The sequence below is a fragment of the Grammomys surdaster genome, unplaced genomic scaffold (genome assembly GCF_004785775.1).
Source record: "Grammomys surdaster isolate TR1022 unplaced genomic scaffold, NIH_TR_1.0 150, whole genome shotgun sequence".
NCBI classification, from domain to species: Eukaryota; Metazoa; Chordata; class Mammalia; order Rodentia; family Muridae; genus Grammomys; species Grammomys surdaster.
The window spans coordinates 19322049-19338417 of NW_021604608.1; the positions used below are offsets into that span (position 1 = coordinate 19322049).

Here is a 16369-nt window from a genome sequence, read left to right on the forward strand (position 1 = left end):
TAAATATTTGCAAGTCCTGATTCATTGAGTTTATTGGAATGTTTTCCTTATAGACAACAGTCTGTCAGGCAGTCCCTCTGTGACATCTGCAGTCCCAACCCTTGGTTCAGACTAATGACCTAAATGACCTTGAAGCCGTTTAGGAACACAATCATCTGTCACCATTCAGAGCAACATATTCTAATTTAGGAAATCAGGCATGAACTACTTCAATGATCTTAATTCTTGGATGATACCCAATTAACACATTAACTCTTGAGTGGACTACAGGTATATAAACTTTGCCTGGTGGTTTTTATATCCTGTCGCTGATAGGAAGTTTCTGCCAAGCCAATCTACATATTCACTTACATGAAAAAGGACTTTCCCTTTTAAAATAATAAGATAAGAAGTGCATCATTTCACTGTTGACACACAAATTTGTTTTCTTTTTTTTTTTTAATGATTTTTTTTGAAATTTATTTAATGTATATGAGTACACCATTGCTCTCTTCAGACACACCAGAAGAGGGCATTGGATCCCATCACAGATGGTTGTGAGCCACCATGTGGTTGCTGGGAATTGAACTCAGGACCTCTGGAATAGCAGTCAGTGTTCTTAACCACTGAGCCATCTCTCCAGCCCGACACACAAATTTGATTATGTACATAATTTCAAATTACAATTCCCTAAAATATTCATTGGCCATTGTTATTAATTTTTGGTTTTTTTCTGCCAGGACATCGAACCCAGGGTTCTCACACGCTTCTCACCACCTCACTTCTGAACTATAGCTCTGTCTTTTCTGTTTTATTTTGTGGATATTTTGAGACAGTGTCTAGCCAACTTGCCTGGAAGGCCTTGAACTTGAAGGTTTGTTTTGTTCTGTTGATTTAGAGGAGTTGTTTATCTTCTAGCCCAGGTTGAGCTTGAACATGCTATGTAGACAAGCATGACCTTGAACTCCTGATTCTCCTGGCTCTGCCTCCCAAGCAGCTAGGATTACAGGCCTGCACTACCCAACCCAGTTCTTGCTGGCAATCTTAAGGGCAATGAGCCGGGCGGTGGTGGCACACGTCTTTAATCCCAGCACTTGGGAGGCAGAAGCAGGTGGATTTCTGAGTTCGAGGCTAGCCTGGTCTACAGAGTGAGTTCCAGGACAGCCAGGGCTACACAGAGAAATCCTGTCTCGAAAAACCAAGCCAAAAAAAAAGGGGGACAATGAATGTTCCAATAGCATTTTTTAGTGATAGTAGGATTTATGTTTAGTGTAATCTTTTTTTCTGTGTACTGTAAGTCAATGCAGAGACTGCTATTGACTCAGAAAGGATGTGAGATTCAATAAATGAAGGAAAATACTACCATCTCCTTACAAACTCCTGCTATAGGAAGACTGACCACATGGGGGATACTGTAGGTCTCTTAGAACTTTCTTGGTCTTAGGCCTGTGTCTGGGTGCATATGTAGTATAAATGCCTGTATACATGGATGTTGGAGTGTGTGGGCCTGTGTGTGTGTGTCTGTGTCTGTGTCTGTTCACATACACATGGGATTAGCTTGTAGAAGCCCAAGACTGACATCAGGACTCTCCAGGAATTGCTCAGTTGAACCCAGAGCTCAGTGAAACTGGTAGTAACAAGCCAGTTTACTTCACAGTCCTGCTAGGGACCTTAACTATCTGAAATTCTGTTGAGTATAGTGCCAAGCACCTGCAGTCCCAGTAGCCAGAGGCAGAGATGAGAGGATCCCTTAAGTTCTAGAGTGTGTTTAAGACCAGTCTGGGAATCATAACAGTATTCTATTTCAAAAGGAGAGGAGGAAGGAAGAGAAGGAAGAAAAGGAGGGGAAAGAAGAGGAGACGTCAAAGGAGAGAAGGGGCTAGAACAAGCAAAAAGTCTTGGATGTTGCAAGCCCAGAGTCCTCATTCATAGTTCAGAAGCTTCTCAGGAGAAAGATTGTGATTCCATGAACATCTTTCTCATCATCTTCCTTGCCATGCAGTTGAAATAAATTGAATGCATTGCCTCCTCTCTGTATTTTTGTTTTTAAGCAAAAGGCCTTTCAGGATCTATCATGATGCTGTGTGCCTGTCCTCTCAGCCCTTAGTAGGCTTGAGAGTTTGAGACCAGCCTGGTCAAAAAGAAAACACTGTAAATGAGCATAGACCTGAATTCGTTAACTAATTGATCAACTGAACAGGATTTCTCTGTGTATCCCTGGCTGGCCTGGAACTCATGGGGATGGAGTTCGTGCCTTGGGAACTGACTGTCGCCAGGGTTCTGGGATTAAAGGTATATGCCATCCCTACAGGTCTGAATTTAAAAGCTCTAACACAAGGAAGTCTAATAAGGTCTCCCACAAAATATACATAAAAATCCTTGCCAGGCTAAGTGTGGTAATTAATACCAGCACTCAGGAAGCAGAGGTAGGCAGATCTATGTGAGTTCAAGGCCAGCCTGGTTTACAGAGTTCCAGGACAGCCAGGGCTCTGTTACACAGAGAAACTCTGTTTCCAGAAAACAAAAAATAAAAAATAAAACAAACGTCTTGCATGAGGGCAGAGGCAGGTAAATTTTTGTCAGCTGGAGGCTAGCCTGTTCTACATAACAAGACCCTAACTCAAAAGGAAAATGTTGCAGATGAACACAGACCTGAAATCATTAATATAGTTTAATTAATGTATTTCTTTACATTTACATATTTATTTAGCAAGTTCCAGGACAGCCATGGCATGGACCAGAAAGATGGTTCAGCCAGTAAAGGTACTTGCTACCAAGCCTGACAACTTCAGTTGAGTTCAATTCCCAAGCTCCACGTGGTAAAAGGAGAGAAGAACCAACTCCAACAAGGTGTGCAGCACTGTATACATGCACCAAAACAGACACCGACACGAAGAGAGACACACACACAAAATAATATGAAAACAACAAAAAACCTCAACCATATAAAGCTTAGTTCGTTAACACAGAAGAGAGAAGATATATCTAAACTGACAGCTTTTGTTTTAAAAAGCTAATTTTGAAGCCGGGCAGTGGTGGCACACGCCTTTAATCCCAGCACTTGGGAGGCAGAGGCAGGCAGATTTCTGAGTTTGAGGCCAGCCTGGTCTACAGAGTGAGTTCCAGGACAGTCAGGGCTATACAGAAAAACCCTATCTTGAAAAATAAAACAAGGCTGGGCAGTGGTGGCGCAGGCCTTTAATCCCAGCACTTGGGAGGCAGAGGCAGGTGGATTTCTGAGTTCGAGGCCAGCCTGGTGTACAGAGTGAGTTCCAGGACAGCCAGGGCTACACAGAGAAACCCTGTCTCGAAAAACCAAAAAAACAAAACAAAACAAAAAAAAAGCAAAGACAAAAAACAAACAAACAAAGCTAATTTTGTTTTAGGACAAATAAGTTGAAAAGCCACCTGTTGAGGAGGCAGAGACAAGCAGATCTCTGTGAGTCTGAGGCCAGTCAGTTACACATCATGAGTTCCAAGACAGTCAGAGCTACACAGAGAAAAACCTATCTATAAATAAATTAATAAATAAATATTTTTAATGCCTTGCTGTCTAGATTATAAAAATCACACCCGGGTTGGAGAGATGGCTCAGCAGTTAAGAGCACTGACTGCTCTTCCAGAGGTCCTGAGTTCAAATCCCAGCAACCACATGGTGGCTCACAACCACCCATAATGAGATTCGATGCCCTCTTCTGGTGTGTCTGAAGACAGCTACAGTGTACTCATAAATAAAATAAATAAATCTTTAAAAAAAAAAAATCACACCCGACTTTATGCTTTTATATAGATACCTCTGTTAAATGGTTCTTTGGCCTTCAAATGCACGTACACACAAAGGGTTTACTGTTTTATTGATATAAAGAGCTCCTAATTTGAGTCTAGATATTACCCTGGGCTAATATCATGACCTCATCTCAAAAACAAACTTTTAAAAACGAGAGCTAAGCACAGTTTCCTGCCTCAATAGTCCCAGCTTCCCAGACACTCTAGAGCTGAGGCAGGAGGACTGCCTGAGTCAAGGAATTTGATGCCAGTCTGGGCAACATAGAAAGTCTATCTTAACAGCGGCAGCAGAAGTGACAACCACCATGCATCAACTCTGGGCTCATGCTAAATTAAATAAACTAGACACAAAGGGAAAGTGCCCCATTATCCTGCTAATATAAAGTTCATGGAGTGGTCAAATTTATAAACATAGAACGATGGTTGCCAGGGGCTGGAAGAATTGGAGGTGGGCAGGAATTACTGGCTAAAGAGTGTCAGCTAGGGATAATAAAAAGTTTGGGTGTAAGTGTTAGTGTTTACTGTCTGGGTTTTTACTGAGATTTTATTGAGTCTGTAAATCAAATTCCATAGAAAATTGGCTATTTTGTTGTGCTGTTGTTGTGGGAGTTATTGTTTTGGTTTTGGTTTGATTTATTTGTTTTGAGGTAGGGTCTCATTTAGCCCAGGTTGGCCTAAAACTCACTGTGTAGCACCAACCTCAGCTTACTGAGCGTTGGGGATCAAACCCAGGACTTAGAGAGGCAAGGCAAGCACTCAACAACAAAACTCCATCTCTAGTGCCTGAAAAAACATAGCAGAAAAAATTATAACACATGTATTTCTTTATTTTAATCCATGTATCTGGACTATCTTCATTTATATAGATCTTGTTGTTTTTGAAACAAGTCTCACTTTAGCTCAGCCTGGCCATGTATCTGAGGATGAGCTTCAACTCCTGATTCTCCTGCCTCCAGCCGCCAAGTGCTGGGATTACAAGAACTCCCCACCGCATCTAGCTTGTTACTTCTTTTTTTTGTTTTTTTGTTTTGTTTTGTTTTGTTTTTTGTTTTGTTTTTTGTTTTGTTTTGTTCGAGACAGGGTTTCTCTGTGTAGTTCTGATTGTCCTGGAACTCACTCTGTAGACCAGGCTGGCCTCGAACTCAGAAATCCGCCTGTCTCTGCCTCCCAAGTGCTGGGATTAAAGGCATTCGCCACCACTGCCCAGTGATTTCACTTTGTTTTTTATTTAAGATTCATCTATAAGGAAGAGTAATTTTAGGAAAATTCTAATAAGCTAATGCAAACAGAATTTTCTTCTTTTCACATGTGTATGTGTATGGGGTGTGTGTGTGTGTGTGTGTGTGCCTGAGACTGGCCACAGCAGTCTTCCTCAGTCTTCACTAGCCTTAGCTAACCAGCTTGCTCCAGTGGTTTCCCCTAATCTCCACCTCGAAAGTATTGTAACTTCAGGGGACTACCATGCCCACCTGGCATTTATGTGAGTTCTGGGAGTCCAAACTCTGGTCCTCAATCTTGCTGCCTACACGACAAACAGTTAGCTACTGAGCCATCTCCCCAGGCCAATTTATTTTTTGAAGATTTTATTTTATTCTAAGACAGAGTTTCATGTAACTCAAGCTTGTTTCACACTCACTAGGTAGCAGAGAATGGCCTTGGATGTCTTTTTTTTTTTTTTAAGATTTTTTAAAAATATATTTTATATGTATATGACTGGTTTTATCTGCATATATGCCTACATGCCAGAAGAGGGCATCGGATCCCATTACAGATGGTTGTGTGCTACCACGTATGTGGTTGCTGGGAATTGAACTCAGGACCTCTGAAAGAGAGGTCAGTGCTCTTAACTGCTGAGCCTTCTCTCCAGCCCCAGGCCTTGAACTTCTGATCTTCTTGCTTCCACTACTCAAGTGCCGAGATTACAACCATGCACCACTGTTTAGTTTATACAGCACTAAGAATTAAACCCAGGGCTTTAAGCATGCTAAGCAAGAACTCTACCAACTGAGCTACATCGCCAGCCCTGGTACTGTCTTTTTAAAAATGTAACCTAACTAATTTACTTTGTGTACATGGTATGTTTGTGTCCATGAACAACATATATAGGAGTACTCACATTCATGCCTTCTCATGCAGAGGACTCAGGAAGAAGGTTGTCCTGCTCTGTTACTCTACCTTATTCATTTGAGTCTGGGCTTCTCACTGAACCTGAATCCATCCGGGCTGGGCGGGGACTGGGCGGGGCTGGGCGGAGCTAGTTGGGGCTGGGCGGGGCTAGGGGGTTACTGAATCTGTTTCTGCCTCTGATGACATCTGTGTAGAAATAGAAATGTCCTTTCCTTTCAGGCCTCTAAATTTTGAGTCTCTGAGTCTCTGAAGAGAACAACAGGTTGCGCACACTTTCTAGAATGAATGCTTCTCCGGATCTTGATGACATCAGGGTTTGAGAAGCTGCTGCCCCCTGGAATTGAATGCCCTTTCTGCCTTGGGAGTCAACCCGGCAGTCTCCTTCCATCGTTCTCTAGACACTGACATGATTTAGAATTTTAAACTTATTTCTTTATAGTTTGTGTATATTGTACTAACAAAGCATTCTTGTGTGTGGAGAAAACAAATTTTGTCTGTCTTTACTCCCCCAACATGGGAGCTACAGACACCTGTGGCCGTATCAAACTTAAAAAAACAAAACAAAACAAAACTCAGGGTCTCACTATATGACACTCACTAGCCCAGAACTCACTACGTAGACCAGGCAGACCTAAAGTTCACAGAGATCTGCCTGCCTCTGCCTCCAGCCCTGGAATTAAAGATGTACCACGGCAGCAGGCCCCAAGTTGAGCTTTCTTTCTTTTTTTTTTTTTTTTTTCATGTGTACTGGGAATTTGAACTCAGGACTTCAGGCCTGCACAGGAAATGCTTTTACCCCCTAAACCATATCCCCAACCCCAATAGAGTCTTTCCAATGTCAAATTTTAAGTTTTATTGCTGGTATACAAGAAAGCAATTAACTGGCTTTTTCTACATTACCCTTCATTTAACAACCTTGATACAGTTGTTCATTAGTACCAGGATTTTCAGTTGATTCCGTTTGAGATTTTTTTTTTTTTACATAAACTATCATGATCACCTCTAGACTTTCAGTTTTATTGGTTGCTTCCTAGACAGTTGGATACTATCTGATTCATTCCTGATTTGTTCAATCACACTGGTTAACTCAGCTATTCAATTCACCTTCAAGACACAGTCTACTACTAACTACACTAAGAATATTTTTAATATTCTCAGAATATTTTTAATTTAAATTCATTGAGCCGGGTGGTGGTGACACATGCCTTTGATCCCAGCACTTGGGAGGCAGAGGCAGGAGGATCTCTGAGTTCGAGGCCAGCCTGGTCTACAGAGTGAGTTCCAGGACAGCCAGGGCTACACAGAGAAACCCTGTCTCGAAAAAAAAAAATTTTAAATTCATTGAGCATTTATGTGTTAATCTCTAGTCTAAGTGCCTTACATGTGGTAACTCTACCTCATAATAATTCATAAATATATCCTTATTATACTTCTCCAGTTTTTTTGTTTTGTTTTATTTTGTTATTGTTTTTGAGACTGGGTCTCACTATGTAGGTCTGGCTGGCCTGGAACCATTGTGTAGACCACCCACTTCTGCCTGCCAAATGCTGAGATTAAAGATATACACATCACACACCCAATGTACACTACTTCTATGTAACAGGAAGCCGTAGTGCAGAATTGAGTCCTGGGTCAGACAGGGCTTTGTAGTGAGACTGTGCTTAAAAGAGAAAAAAAGTTTAAGTATCCTGCTGGGCCTGGTGATGCAGGGCTGAGGCTGGGGAATTGCCACAAGTTCAAGGCCAGCTTGCTACATATCAAGTTCGTGAGTAGCTTATTGCACCCCAGTTTTAAAATAAAATTAAAAAGAGAATTGGAGATGTAGCCCAGTGGGTAGAGAATTTTCTTAGCATCCACAAGACCTAGGTTTGATCTCTAGTACGGCCAAAAGAGATTAAACTCATAGGCCCTACCCAACAAGTCTTCAAACTCAAACAATGACATGTTACCCCAGGCTGACTTCAGATTTCCTGTGTAGCTAAGTACAACTTTGAACTTCTGTTCCTCTTGATTCTACCTCCAAAGGTGGATCACAAAGCATCTGGCTACTTGGTTTGGTTTTAGGGTCTTTAAATGGAGTCTTGCTCTGTAGCCGTTAAGGCTTTCAGTTACATAACTGAACTTAAAACTCAGCAATCCTCCTGCTCCAGCCTCCCAAATGCAGGAATTATAGGCATGAGCCACCGTGCCCAACTAAGTTTTCTTGAAATAGATAACATCAAAACTATCCTGATGTGTGTACAGTTTTGGTTGGAGTGTAATATCCTGCTTTTAATTATTTACTTCTGGCTATTGAGTTGTTCGTAAAACTGCTGTTCCTAAAATGGGAGATGATAAAATTACCACTCAAACTCTAAAAATAGAAAAGTAGATCCCTTATTCAATAAAGTTCAAAACATTCAGAAAAGATCTTCGGCCGTGTGAAAGGCTATACAGAAAACGCCATTCTCAGGCACGGTTTCCACACGTTTGTTTAACACATTTAAACTAGTGTCCGCGATGCATTTTCACCCGTCGGATTTTTCTCATCCCAAGAAGACGACACATGTTGTTGACAGCAACGAGGCCACCTCCCTCAAATTGCGTGGCTCTCATGACCCATCCTAAGTCTCCCGGTCCAGGCTAATCATTGACAGGGCTTTACAATCACAGGCTTTTACTGGAGCGCTGATAAAGACAGTCCAGCAGTTAGTGGCAAATGAAGACAGGCTGTGCAGCAGGGTCTCCGGGGAATGAATGGATTTTCTTCAGCTCTGATGAAAGAAACACACGCTCTAGGAAAACAATGTCCAACAGGGCACTGCAAAGATCTGCCGTGCTGTCTGCGTTTGTTCTGCTGCGAGCTGTGACCGGCTTCTCTGGAGACGGGAAAGCAATATGGGATAAAAAACAGTACGTGAGTCCGGTAAACCCAAGTCAGCTGTTCCTCTATGACACTTTCCCTAAAAACTTTTCCTGGGGCGTTGGGACCGGAGCATTTCAAGTGGAAGGGAGTTGGAAGACAGATGGGAGAGGACCCTCGATCTGGGATCGTTACGTCTACTCACACCTGAGAGGTGTCAACAGCACAGACAGATCCACTGACAGTTATGTCTTTCTGGAAAAAGATTTGTTGGCTCTGGATTTTTTAGGAGTTTCTTTTTATCAGTTCTCAATCTCCTGGCCACGCTTGTTTCCCAATGGAACAGTAGCGGCCGTGAATGCAAAAGGTCTCCAATACTACAGTGCACTTCTGGACTCGCTGGTACTTAGGAATATAGAACCGATTGTTACCTTGTACCATTGGGATTTGCCTTTGACGCTACAGGAAGAATATGGGGGCTGGAAAAATGCATCTATGATTGATCTCTTCAATGACTATGCCACATACTGCTTCCAGACCTTTGGAGACCGTGTCAAATATTGGATTACAATTCATAACCCTTACCTCGTTGCTTGGCATGGGTTTGGCACAGGTATGCATGCACCAGGAGAGAAGGGAAATTTAACAGCTGTCTACACTGTGGGACACAACCTGATCAAGGTACTGTACAGCCGGCTTCTCACAAGAACTTCAGAACAGGGGATTGGGGGTTAAAAGAAACATTCTTTTAAAGGGGTAGTTTGCCAAAACCCAACACCACTAAGTTCAGGCTAACTTACAAATTCTGTCCTCCAATTTTATATTTAAAGTCAGATGTCTCTCATCTTCCAGCGTTGGTACTAATATATTGATTTAATCAGTTTCCTTCACAGCTGCTCTTTAAGGCCATTTTTTAAATATACAGTTACGTAGTTGAATGTGAGCGTGGGAGTCTAGCTTTATTCTGTGGGAAAGCAGCACTTTATAGAGACTGTGTTTTTCTGAGAATATCTCCGGATAGCAGAATAATGTTAGTGCACAATCACTTTAATATGGATTTGGTGCTCCTGTGCTTCGGGGTACTTAGCCGTAGCAAGGCGGATTGCTGGCAGCTCACCTGTGCATGTTAAATACAGAAAATGAAGTGATTTACAGCTCACATTTGGCATTTACACGGGTCCCATTATCAAAACAGGTGGAATAACATGTTTTGGGAGCTAAATGAAACCAACAGTATAAAACATGAGAAGAATAGGCCCTGCTGGGGGAGAGGTCTTTAAAATAGGGTATTTCAGAAGCCAGAGTTTATGCTGAGAAAAGCTCCATGTTTTAAAACAATAATGAAAGTGCATGAAAAATAACAGTTCCTACTGTGCGCGCAGCACAGGTCACGGGAAGCACGTTTTGTGTAACCTGTTTAACTGACCCTAACAGCCATGAACTAGGCCGCCATTCTCATTATTCTTGTCTTAAGGTTGGAAGCTCAGTGAGCTGAAACTCAGCCATGGTTAGAATAAAATTCAGCTGCTGTGAACATGATATGTATGATTGGTGATGTTATCAAAAGCTCTATTTTAAATCTTTTTTATTAAAGGGTAATCTAGGGACTTTGGTGGGACACAGCTTCACAGGAAGCTGACATCTGGAAACAGAGTTAACTTCTTGGATAAATAGTTCACTTTATAGAACATAAATAATAATATATAATTATAATAATATAATTGTTACATTTTTAAGATAAAGAGGAAACGTTATCAATAACATTTTATAATGGGTAAGGGGGAATAATTTACTCTAAGGAATCAAAATTTCAAATATGTAGAAACAGAAAAGGTGTCCAGGAACATAAAACTGCTCCATCTAGCCTTTCATTTCCTTTGGATTCTGGATTCATGTAAATACATATCTTATATATTTAGCCTGATGGCTTCAGCCACATCTTCCCTTAGCAGGAAATGAATTGCACTATGATCTCAAGCTCATTTGTTACATTCAAAATAGCTTTAAAAACACCTTATTCTCTTGTTTTCCCTTTTCCTCTACGTCACCAACTCTACTTGTTGTTTCCGAAATTTACATTTATGCGTGACCGCATGTGTGTATTCCGGTAGGTGCTTGTTGTGAGCCTGTTCAAACACGCGGACACACAGCAGACCTTGTGCACGCGCCATGCTTGGCTTGCAGAGGTCAGAGGACATCTTGCCGGAGTCCGTTCCCTCCTCCCACACACCACGTGGGGTCTGAGGAACAAACTCAGGACGGCAGGATTCACTACAAGTGGCTTAGTCCACTGATCCATCTCCAAAGATTTTAATTTTAAATAATCATGCTGCCCCAAGTTATTTTTCTGTTGTCCTTAAAATTTCTAAACCACTAGCCTAGATAATGGCCTAAGGAGACCCTTGGTATAGTAAGACGGTGAAATTCGCTGCATAACCCAGTGACCTATCGCACCAGAGAAATCTTGCAATGCTTTGGTAGCCTGAAGTGAACTTGTTCCCCACGTCTCCTCTCAGCCTTTGCTTTAACAAGAGAGAGAGAGAAATTGATTTGATATTTTATGCTACAACAAAATATTTTTCCTTCTTATTCTCCTTGTGACCCAGGAGAAGCATTCTTTAAAATTAGTTTTTACTTCAAAAATATGTATTAAACTAAAACTAACTTAGGACCCAATTGTTGTGTGGATCGTAGGATGCTTTAGACTTTATTCGGAGGCTTTTGGAAACCGTATGACCAATAGTGTTCTTCTAGTTCTAGAATGATCTTGAAAGGTTTGTCTCAATTTGAAATGTCCTAGTTTAGAGGGAACCAGAATGGTCCAGCTCACTACAGACTAACTTAGAGTTTAGGCTTTTGTTTGCGTGTTTGATTTTATTTTTAAGATGAAGCCTCACACAGCCCTGACTGCCCTTGAATTTGTTATATAGCTGGGGATGGCCTTCAAATTGTTACCCTTCTGCCCCCAACTCCTGTGCCGTGAATACAATCTGGCCCACCATCCCTGGTTTACGTAGGTGTTAGAGAGCAAATCTAGTGATTTGAACACACTGGGCAAACAAACTACCAATTGAGCCATGTCCCCAACCCTAACCTGAATCAGACTATGTTATTGAAGACACTTTGAGATTCCTTAAAGTAAGTCTACACCTCTGGCATGAATTTCCCATAATCCCACCTACTAATGGATGTTCTGTTCTGAGTTTTTAATAGTGTTTGGAACAGAATAAGGTGGATTTTTGGCTTAGCCATTTTTAAGCATCTAATCAACTTAACTTGTATGCAATTTTCACAACGACCTCACAAGCTATTCTCGTGCCTATTTAATAGAATAATATTTAAAGCCGGGCAGTGGTGGCACACACCTTTAATCCCAGCACCTGGGAGGCAGAGAGAGGTGGATTTCTGAGTTCGAGGCCAGCCTGGTCTACAGAGTGAGTTCCAGGACAGCCAAGGCTATACAGAGAAACCCTGTCTTGAAAAAAAAAATAATATTTGAAGTATGTACCGTGTTGCCCCCCCCAGCATAAAATACTTTGATGGCTTCCCAAAGCTTTTGCTACCCACCCCTTCCAAACTCCTTTTCTGCCCCCTCTCTCATCCCACTATCAGATCACCCTCTGGAAGCACACACAAGTCATAATGTATTGTTGGTTGTGGCCCAGGTTTACCTTGCTAGTCCTCCCCACTCAGCCCATCTGGCAAGTGCTATCCAGATAGAATGCCTTTGTTTGTTTGTTTTGTTTTGTTTTGTTTTTTTAGACAGGGTTTCTCTGTGTAGCCCTGGCTGTCCTGGAACTCACTCTGTAGACCAGGCTGGCCTCAAACTCAGAAATCCGCCTGCCTCTGCCTCCCAAGTACTGGGATTATTAGAATGTCTTTCAAAGCCCTGCTTTTCCCTTCCAACACTGTGACAAACTTGCTTTAGCCAGTCACCACTTGTCCCTTCTGTGGGCTCACCACAGCCATACCAGTTGATCCTTTCTTTAAAGGCATTTTGCCCGAATGTCTGTCTGCTTGAGGGTGCTGAAGTTACAGGCAGTTGTGAGCTGTCACGTGGGTATCAGGCATTGAACCAGGGTCCTTTGGAAGACCAGCCAGTGCTCTTAACCACTGAGTGAACTCTCCAGACTCTCATCCTTTTCTTTCCCTTCAGCTAGACTAGGAGTTCCTAGAAGGACTTTTGTTGTTGTTGCTATTGTTTGTGCTTGCCTCTTTTAGTTTGTGTTTGTAAGTTCTATTTATCTATTTATGCTGAGGTGCAGGTGTGGCGTTTGGAGGATGCGTTTTAGGAGTCATTCTCTCTTTCTATCATGTGGGTCTCAGGGACGGAGGTCAGTCAGGCTTAACGAAAAGTACTTCCCCCCACTGAGCCATCTCTCCTCCCCTGTTTGCTTGATCTCTGATCTTACATTTCCAGCATCTAACACAGAACATTTGGTTCATGTTAGATTATATATGTCCATTAAATGAACACTCTAGGATTTTTTTAGAGATTTATTTATTTTTATCTTATGTGCATTGGTGGTTTGCCTGCATGTATGTCTGTGAAGGTCCCAGACCCCCTGGAATTGGAGCTACAGAGAGTTATGAGCTACCTTGTGGGTGATGGGGAGTGAACCTAGGGTCTTCGAAAGAAGCAACCAGTGCTCCTAAAATATTGAGTCATCTCTCCAGCCTCTCTAACTTAATCTTTGTAATCGAAGAACCAATGTCAAATTCAATCTTCTTGTTTTGTTGTATTCTTGCTAATTCTTGAAATATTACTGATATTAATCTGGTGGTGTATTAGTCAGGATGCTGCTGGTTGCAAGTGACAAATTGAATTCAAGTTGGCTTTAAGCAAAAAGGAGCAATTTCCTGGCTGACTGAGCAGAGATGATGGATTCAGCAAGTAGGACACCACCAGAGGACCCTTCCCTCCTCCCTCAAGTCTGTTCCTTCTTATGGGTTGCCAAAGATTTTACCTGGGCTAGATGGCTTAATCCTAACAGTTCTTCGTGAAGTTGAGGCCAGCCTGGTCTATGTGGAGTTCAAGGACAGCCAGGGCAACAGTGAAGCCCTGACTCAAAATTAAATATACACATTCTTAAAAGAGGAAGAAAGAGTTCTCTTATGTTCGGTTTTTAAAGTTCAACAGTCATAGGGGTGTGGCAGTATATGCCCAATTAATCCTGGCACTCAGGAGGTAGAGACAGGAAGATTGCAAGTTCAAGGTCAGCCTGGGTTACATAGTAAGAACCTGTCTCAAAATCCATACAAAATAAATACATAGGACTAGCAAGATAGCTCAGCTGGTAAAGCCACCTGATTCCAACCCTTATGATCTGGTGGACAGAGAGAATCTCCACATATGAGGCATGTGGCATGCATCCCCTGACACACACAAACTATACATGTATACACATGTCCACAAAATAAATATGATGTAATTTTCAAAATAAATCAGTAATGCTTCATAGATATTTGGTCTGTGTAGGTGGTGTCCTTCTTTCTTGGATCATCAAAACCCCAAGAGTTCACATAGAGTAGTCAAGACAATAATAGCATTTGTTTTTCATTAAGTCAATAAATGCAAATAATCATCTAAATTGGCAAACTTTTCCCTTAAAGTGGAGCATCTTGGATAGACAGACTCAGGGGTTGGGGTGTGAGTCTTAGGAAGTAGTCACTCCCTCAGTTCACCCCACAAAGCATTGCTGGCCTCCGTGTTAGCTGTGACCATTTTGTGGCTTTGAAATGTTATCTTTCATAGACATACACTGTTGACACAGTGCGAGGATTTCTCAACTCCAGAGTTATTGACATTTGGGACTGGGTAACTTTCTGTTGGGACGGACTATCCTGAGCATTCTCCCAACTCCAGCCGCTCTGGGGCTTCTGCCAGCTACAACTCTCCCCGCCCAGACTAATTCCTCAGCCTGAACCGAGCCCTGCTTCAGGCTTGTGACAACCCAAAGTGTCTCCAGACAGTGCCAAATGTATCACAGCAGTCAAGAGTCCTTCCCTTTCCTCCAGTTCTCAAAACCAGTGACTTCTATCAATATTCAACAAGTGGTCAGATGAAACATGACCAGGATGCATGGCGTATAGGGATGACAACATTGCCTCAAGGAGGGTCTCACAGGATCTGTAACCTCAAAGTTAACGTGTGCACTAGTCTATTTTCAGAGAAGACACAATACTTTAAAAGATGTTTCTAAGAGGGGGCTGGAGAGCTGGGCATGGTAGTGCATGCCTTTGATCCCAGCACTCAGGAGGCAGAAGCACATGCATGTGAATTTGAGGCCAGCCTGGTCTACAAAACAAGTCTAGGATAGCCAGAGCAACACAGAAAAAAAAACCTGTCTCAAAAAACCAAAACCAAAAAAGGAAAAAAGAAAAAAAGAAGAAAAAAGATGGGGCTGGAGGGGTGGCTCAGTGGTTGAGAGCACTCTTGCAAAGGACCTGAGTTCAGCTCCTAGCACCACCTGAGTTAAGTGATTCACATTTGCTATAAATCCAGCTCTAGGAGGGCCAGCGCCCTCTTCAGAACACTGAAGGCACTGCACTCACACACACTTAACACAAAAACATACACACAGAATTTAAGAAGTAAATCTTAAAACATGTTTTTAAAAGCTGGGTGTAGTGGCACACACCTTTAATCCCAGCATCTAGGAGGCAGAGGCAGGAGGATCTCTTGAGTTTAAGGCCAGTCTGGTCTACAGAGTGAGTCCCAGGACAGCCAGAAATATGTAGTGAGACTCTGTCTTGAAATGCGCCCCGCCTCCAAAAAAATAAAAAAAAAAGCTAAGTATGGTGTTGCATGCCTGTAATTTCAGCACTTAGGAGGCTGGGGCAGAAAAATTATGAGTTTGAAACCAGCCTAAGTCATATGGTAAGACTATCTCAAAAATATAAAAAATGTGGGGACGATGACTGTGGGATGGCTTAGCAGGTAAGGTGCTTGCTGCCAAGCCTGATGACCTAAATAAATTCAATCCCTGAAAACGTACATGCTGAAGAAAGAAAACCAATTCCCACAAGTTGTCTGCTGACCTCCACATTCACACCAGGGCAGCTGCGGGCCCATTCATCACACACACACATAAATGTAACTAAAAAAAAAGTATGTGTGCCTTGCATAAACAACACCATTGAATATATAAATTTTACAAAGCATTTTAGTGTGCATTTACTTCTAAAACTAAACGTGAAGATATGCCACAAAATGCTTTTTCTTATATAAGTAAAATAATTTAAATGATGTGCAGCATTTTTGTTGTTGTTGTTTTGGTTTGGTTTTTGGGTTTTTTGAGACGGGGTTTCTCTGTCCTGTTTCCCGGGCTGTCCTGGAACTCACTCTGTAGACCAGAATGGCCTCGAACTCAGAAATCCACCTGCCCCTGCCTCCCAAGTGCGCCACCACTTCCCGGCTGATACGCAGCATTTATTAGATACGAAATGCCAGTGTTTGCGCTTGTGTGTATTAGTAACTTTTCCCCGCTAGAGCTGGAGAATCAAACGCAGCCAAAGCTCTGCGTTAACTATTGATGATTTAGTCCATAAATATTTTGCTGTAAATTTACTTTTTTTTTTCCAGTTGTTTTTTTTTTTTTTTTTTTTTTTTTTTTTTTTTTTTTTTTTTTTTTT

The 16369-nt window shown here is 41.9% G+C and overlaps 1 protein-coding gene across 1 annotated transcript in view; it reads left to right on the forward strand.

The window, feature by feature from the left end:
- Positions 1-8589: 8589 nt before the first annotated feature.
- The window catches only part of Klb (klotho beta), a 34210-nt gene continuing 26430 nt past the window's right edge, over positions 8590-16369 (forward strand). The window contains exon 1 of the mRNA XM_028765283.1: positions 8590-9415. Coding sequence (XP_028621116.1) covers positions 8591-9415 — 825 coding nt within the window. The 5' untranslated portion in view covers position 8590. The remainder of the gene's footprint in view (positions 9416-16369) is intronic.